Here is a 6,564-nt window from a genome sequence, read left to right as displayed (position 1 = left end):
TATATATAAAATACTTTACCATCTGTAATACAATTGGTTCTCTCACTATAGCACAGGAATGACATGTGACTGTTCATCCCATTAGATGTCATCTACCAAAACTAAAGTTTATAAATAAATAAATATTCCCATGTAATCCGCTTAAAGCACCTGTCCAAAGAAAAACCCTTCACCAGGCGTACTAAACATCACGTTGGAGTGATTCCTAGAGCTTTAGTCTTTAAGTGCATGAAATATGCAAGGGGGAAAAAGAAAAATTATAGTCTATTTTTCTAAAATAAAGTAAAACCAACGTTGGTCAAGTATAATGAAAGGCCTTTTAAATGCGCTTAAAAGCAAACTGTCTGGTCCGTTTAAAGTAGTAAAGGTTAGGATTTTAATTGTAACTTCAGGCACAAATACTGAAGCCATGCAATTCTTCTGGGTCAAATATTATTTTTGACCCATGATTTATACCTTTCCACTATCAGTAGAAAATCATGGCGGTTAACCCTCTCCTTCACCTGACAGAAAGTCGAGGCAAAGACATTTGTTATGCTAACAAAACCATGGCAAACCATCAATACGAGCCCACGTTCTTTAAATTACATTCTGTACATTATTTATACTTGATTTGTAATACAATATAAATCATAGATACACTGTACTATTACACTGATACACTGTGCTTTCATTTTAGCCCAGAAATGGTTTGTCAATTTTCCTGCCGCCTTCTGTATATGTACAAGGAAACATTTTTAAAATTAGTATATGAGTGTGCATTTATAATTCATGCGTGCCTTTAAGATGCTTTGGTCATGCTATGAAGGTTTTAATGACCTTCTGTATAACCTGGCCACAGCCTGGGCAAAGAGCATGAAATTTGTGCAGCTTGCGGGCACAGGGGAAACAGGTGATCAAGTGAGCTGTGCGGCCGTGGATGATGTTGCCGTTTCGGGGCCGCACTCGGCACAGCTTGCAGGGTTCCATTATGGCCTCCGGTTGGCATTCCGTCTCCATGTCCAGCATGTCCTGGCTGTCTCCCTCTGAGCTCTCCTGTAAGTGGTGGTGAAGCTGGGAAGGACCCTTTCCTTTAGACGAGGAAGCGGATGATGGGGGGATGTTTCTAGAGACGTGGTGCGAGGGGAGGACGACTGGGTCAGACACAGTCCTAAGGCAGTCAGGCATGTCGATTCCATCATCATCCTCCTCATCTTCATCCCTCTCAGGACGTGAACTGCAGGCGGGGATGTCTGGCACAGAGATGGAGTGTACAAGACGAGGACAATCCTTGTACCAGTCTTTCCGCAGAGCCCAACAGCGCATACAGTACCGTTGAAGAGGGGTGTTAAATTTGCGGCACTCTGAACACTGCCACGCATCCTGCCAGAAGAAGAGGTCATTTGAATAAGATATGCCTTCCATGTATGTAGAATAGGGTTGGGCGATGTTTACCAAATTGGCATCGGATGATGTCTACAGTGAAACATCGTGATGGACGATGACATCGGGGGGCGGGGTTAGGGGGTGTGCCCGAAGCGTGAATCCGTTTGCAGAAAGGCACGGAAAACAAATAACACGTTCTACGGAGCCACTAAAGGGACATGGTTAGCCGCTTGCTAGCGGTAGACTGTTACATTACAGTACATGAAAGTTCACTTACCACATACACAGAGTAAGGAGAGATGACTGATAGGACAATGGCGAATGATTTGCAGATACTGAGCACCACTGACAAATATCTAATCTTGTAAATTGTGTGGTAGGTAAGGCCGATCCGTAGTATAGAGTCCGAGTGATCGCGAATCTCGAAAGTGAAAGTAAAATGAGAGCGCGCATTCAAAAGCGATGGCATCGTCTATCAGCCCAACCCTAATGTAGAACTATTTTATAACATAAATAGAAAAATATAAAGATGGTAAACTTAAATACACACAAACAATTTAAATCTTATCCTAAAAATACAAATTTCATTATACAAAACTTCAAGTTTTTCCAAAAATATTAAGCAGCACAGCCTAATTATTTAAAAAAAAAAAATTCAAATTGTAACAATATTTCACAATATTACTGTTTCTACAGTGTTTTTGACCAAATAAATGTAGCCTTGTTGGGCATAAAATATTTCTTTCAAATACATTAAAAAAATTCTTATAGACAACAAACTTTTTTAGTTTTAGTGTATACATATTTTAGGTAGATAGGTCAATACCGGCATTGGCCATTTAAAAACCCATAACGTTCGATCAATAATAAAGAGCTGCAACTTTTTTTCTTATATATATACCTGTGTGGAGATCTCAGTATCAGTGTCATCACTTAAACACTGAGAGTCATCATCCTGATCTTCTTGCATCTGAAAGTGAAAATGATTGCATTTAGCTGGTTATGATGACTCAATTATCTGAAAACGATAGTCAAAAAAGCACAACAAAAAAAAACAAGCGAAAAAGCAACATCACCTTCTTGTTATCTTTACTATCTTTCCCAGTCTCCTCTTCTTCATGTGGAGACTCCGCGTCACTTCCCTGCTCCAGCACTGCCTCCATCTCCACACTCACTTGCTCGCTCTCTGCCTCATTCAGGAACCAAAGATCATCTGTGGTGTCAGAAACGATGGCCGTATCCTCGTCCTGTCCAGGAGAGAGCTGTTCCCTCAGTCTAGTTGTGTGACAGTCTTACTACACTGACTTGGCTCAATTTTTTCTCATTTTTTCTTCATGAAAATGGCCATATGAATTATGTTCTGAGTATCATGCCCTCTTACTTGATTGGTGTGAATATCCGTTGAACCATTGCTCCGGCGAGTGTAATTACTTCGCAGGTTACCCAGAAACCACCAGGGCAACCCAGAAAGGTCCCACTCTTCCAGAGTAACATCCAGCTTTGGCCGTTTGCAAGCAGACGTGGGCAAGCCGTCTGAGGAGTCTGTAAGGATCAATATCTGATCTTAAATAACATTACAATTGCAAAAATAAGTGATGATGATATTCATTACATTGTCTTAAGTGTGTTTGGTGGTTCACGCTGACCTTCATCAGGATCACGTGGCCTGCGTTGTGAGCAGCTCTGCGTTGCACCAGTGCTGGAACTACCAGTAATGAGAGCTTGTCCAGAGCTAATCGAACCACTGGAAACCTACACGGTAAAGAAAAGTCGAATTAGCACACAGCAATGGCATGACACTCGGTAGGACAGCAGTTCCTTCACAGCAGGTGCCCGTGGGTGTGGCAACAAAAGGCCACGTTCTCACAAGTAGAGGGAGGGGAAAATATAGGAAGTTTCTAAAAAGGTTGCTTAGAATGGGTAACAAATGATGGAGATATTGGGACACCGCTGCAGCTACAAGTGCAAACAAAGTAGCAACTAGGGCTGCACGATAAATCGCATGCGATATTTAATGCGCATCTTGTCAGTAAAGCCGGTTCTGTAATCAGCGGTAAATCTCCATCACCTGCGGGCTTTCACATTGAGCAGCATTAACTACACAGAGCCGTTGATCACTGACGAGCTGCGCAAAAAATCGCGCGAATTTGAACGTGGTTTTGCGCAACTCGTCAGTGAACAACGGCTCTGTGTAGTTAATGCTGCTCAATGTGAAAGCCCACAGGTGATGGAGATTCACCGCTGATTACAGAACCGGCTTTACTGACAAGATGCGCATTAAATATCGCATGCGATTTATCGTGCAGCCCTAGTAGCAACAAACAAGTAGACATCTGGTATCTAAATTACATCTCATCAATAATACCAGTAATGTGTCATATCGGAAAAAAAAGCCAATCCAAAATAACACTTTTCATATTATTAGCATAAATCACTCAAAACCTTTCTATTTAAAGTCCTGTGATCAGCACAAATGCATGACGGTACCAGACACCTCATCCCAGACTGCTTTTCCCAACCCAAACTAACTTCATTCTGCCAAATCACAAAAGTAAACCACCATGCCAACGGTGTTAAATGTGGATGGCTGTGTGACAGAGGGGACAGGGTAGAAAAGGGCCAGTGAACCGAGAAGGAACCTGCAGTCCTTCCGAAAGAAACGACGCAGAGAAGGAAACTCTGAGCGACAAACAGAGACAGGTACTCTGTCCCCCAGCAGCCAGGCCCATGCTGGTGGCTTCTCCGGAAGGACCACCAGGCCAAGCCGGCCGTGGGGAAGTACAGAGACGGTGCCACTCTGTACAGATACGGCAGGTGGAGACAGCTGCTGCCCTCCCCTTCGTGGCAAACAGACTACTGATTGTGATGCAATTCTACACACAAAAATTGCATTGCAGCAAAAGTCTGAGCAACTACAATGGAAAGAAAGATGTGAAAGCTTGAGAAGGCAATCACAGACATTAAAGTAACATTGATTAGAGCATAATTAAATTTAAAAAAAGGTAAAAGCTGACAAATGTAAAAGGCTGTGAGTACTTTATGCTGAAAAAACAACTACTTAACAACCTAAATCATCTTTAATTTACAAAAAAGAAAGAAAGAAAGAAAGAAAGAAAGTACAGAAAAATACATCTAGTACCGGAAATGCCCTGCACAAAGCACTTTTGTCAGCCTTTCATTTAAATGGAAAACACAAGTAACAAAATTAATCAATAACTTTGATTTATCATGATAGGATTCATTTGATTTTCTGATCAATTGTTTGCCATGAAGAGGAGTAACGGACACTGTTTCTCTTGTGCACCATGCTGTAGTTTTACCTGACCAGGATCTTCACTTGGAGACTCATTAGAATCCTTGCCGACTGAAAGATTCTTTGCTGCATCTGTATTTCAAATAAGACATAGTAACAAAACAACCAAAAGAAAAAAACCTGCCCTTTATTCACCAAGCACACCTCAAGCACACTTGTCCCAAACGTAATGCCTGAATCTGTGGTGGAAAATGCAAAACTATGCTCTGTGATCAAGTAACGTGTGCATTGTTTTACAAAAAATATTATTATTATTTAATTTTTTCTTTAACCTAGTCAAGTATTTAACCTGAAGTCAAGATTCTGTATGAAGATTGCACAGCACACTAACCTGGTAATACAATGACAAAGTTATGGGGCGGGAACTTAAAAAAAACAAACAAAAAAAGAACAAACAAACAAAACAAAAAAAAACTTTACATACCCAATGTAGTACACACATCACATTCAGACATGCACACAGACACACCTCAAAATGAAAGGTGGGGCTAATCAAAATGAGAGAAAGAAATAGAGTAAAAGGGCTAAATGACAGCATGACAAGTCATTCAAGATCATTCAAAATATGCATCTCTGGGAGATCAAATTCAACAACAAAGGATGGACTTACCCGAATTGTTCAAAATAAACAAATTCCTCTTCAACATCTCATACACAGGACTATGAAAGGCAGAAAAGAAAGACATAAATACCTGAAATATGTTGATTTCTCTAAATAACACACAAAGGTAAGGTAAGGAGCTGCATCAGACATAGCAATTAAACAGCTGGTATATATTTTGAGGTTTTCAGAGTTGGTTGTTAAAGGGGTAGTTCACCCCAAAAATCCTGTGTCACCATTTACTCACTCTCGTGTTGTTATAAAAAACTTGTATGACTTTCTCTATTCTGCACAACATAAAAGAAGATATTTGGAGAATGTTGGTAACCAAACATTTTTAATGACCACAGACTTCCATTTTATGGATATTTGTCCAAACATTCTTTTATTTGTTTCAGAGAAGTCGTCAAACAGTTTTGGATCAACATGAGAGTGAGTAAATGACAATTTACTCACATTTTTGGTGAACTATTCCCTTAAAGGGGTCATATGATGCGATTTAAAATTTTCCTTTCTCTTTGTGAGTGTTACACAGGGTTCCCACTCTTTCACGAACACCAGATTCAAGGACTTTCAAGGACTTTTTCAAGCACCATTTATTTTATATCAAGCACCTATCAAATTCACACCCCAGCATATGTAGTGTCATGAAAGACCTTACATTACTTAACATTTCACTTACACTTAACATTTACATTAAACATTTCAGAGTAATAATGTTTTGAATGTATAGGTTTCATAAATTTATACCATTTTGAGCAGTCGTGTTAAAAGGAATTGAATGAAATCCATTGAAGTCAGTACTGGTAATATTCAAATTTAATTTCTAAAATATTGATAAAATATGCATCAAACTGATTTTTGCTGTAGTTCTTGTACAAGTTTTAAATTTGAAAGAATTTCCCAATTTTTAAATTAATAAAAAGTGGTTAAATGTTGTAATAACATGGTAAAAGCTGATAACATTACAAATTTGCACTTATACTGCATTACTGTGTAATATTTATGGTTTCTATAGCCGTGGCATCATGATGGTATGAAGAGATGGATTAATTCATGTAGGACGCCGCTGAAGGCCTAGGTGTAAAATGCACGGCCCGCCACTGTGTAAATCCCATTTTTTCCATCGCTGACCTAGAGGAATGCAGCTGCTCAAAAAGTCAGTATTTTTTGAAAATATTTCATGAACATTTTAAACCTTGTACATGTGCAAATCTGCAAAAAAAAAAATTAAGAAAAATACAAAAAAAATAGGACTTTCTATTTGCTTTTAAACTGTAAACGC

General features: G+C 39.3%; 1 protein-coding gene across 3 annotated transcripts in view; it reads right to left on the bottom strand.

The window, feature by feature from the left end:
- Positions 1–6: 6 nt before the first annotated feature.
- The window catches only part of LOC107675838 (protein Mdm4), a 9,883-nt gene continuing 3,325 nt past the window's right edge, over positions 7–6,564 (bottom strand). For 2 of the 3 annotated variants that reach the window (XM_016470311.1, XM_016470309.1), the window contains exons 5-11: positions 5,289–5,338; positions 4,686–4,750; positions 3,012–3,117; positions 2,747–2,907; positions 2,442–2,627; positions 2,267–2,335; positions 7–1,362 (exon numbers count right to left, since the gene is read on the bottom strand). In XM_016470311.1, the coding sequence (XP_016325797.1) occupies positions 796–1,362; positions 2,267–2,335; positions 2,442–2,627; positions 2,747–2,907; positions 3,012–3,117; positions 4,686–4,750; positions 5,289–5,338 (1,204 nt within the window). In that variant the 3' untranslated portion in view covers positions 7–795. The remainder of the gene's footprint in view (positions 1,363–2,266; positions 2,336–2,441; positions 2,628–2,746; positions 2,908–3,011; positions 3,118–4,685; positions 4,751–5,288; positions 5,339–6,564) is intronic. The other variant, XM_016470312.1, reaches the window with a different exon arrangement.

This window comes from Sinocyclocheilus anshuiensis, unplaced genomic scaffold, assembly GCF_001515605.1.
Source record: "Sinocyclocheilus anshuiensis isolate Anshui unplaced genomic scaffold, SAMN03320099.WGS_v1.1 scaffold1640, whole genome shotgun sequence".
NCBI classification, from domain to species: Eukaryota; Metazoa; Chordata; class Actinopteri; order Cypriniformes; family Cyprinidae; genus Sinocyclocheilus; species Sinocyclocheilus anshuiensis.
This window is presented reverse-complemented; position numbering and strand designations above follow the sequence as displayed.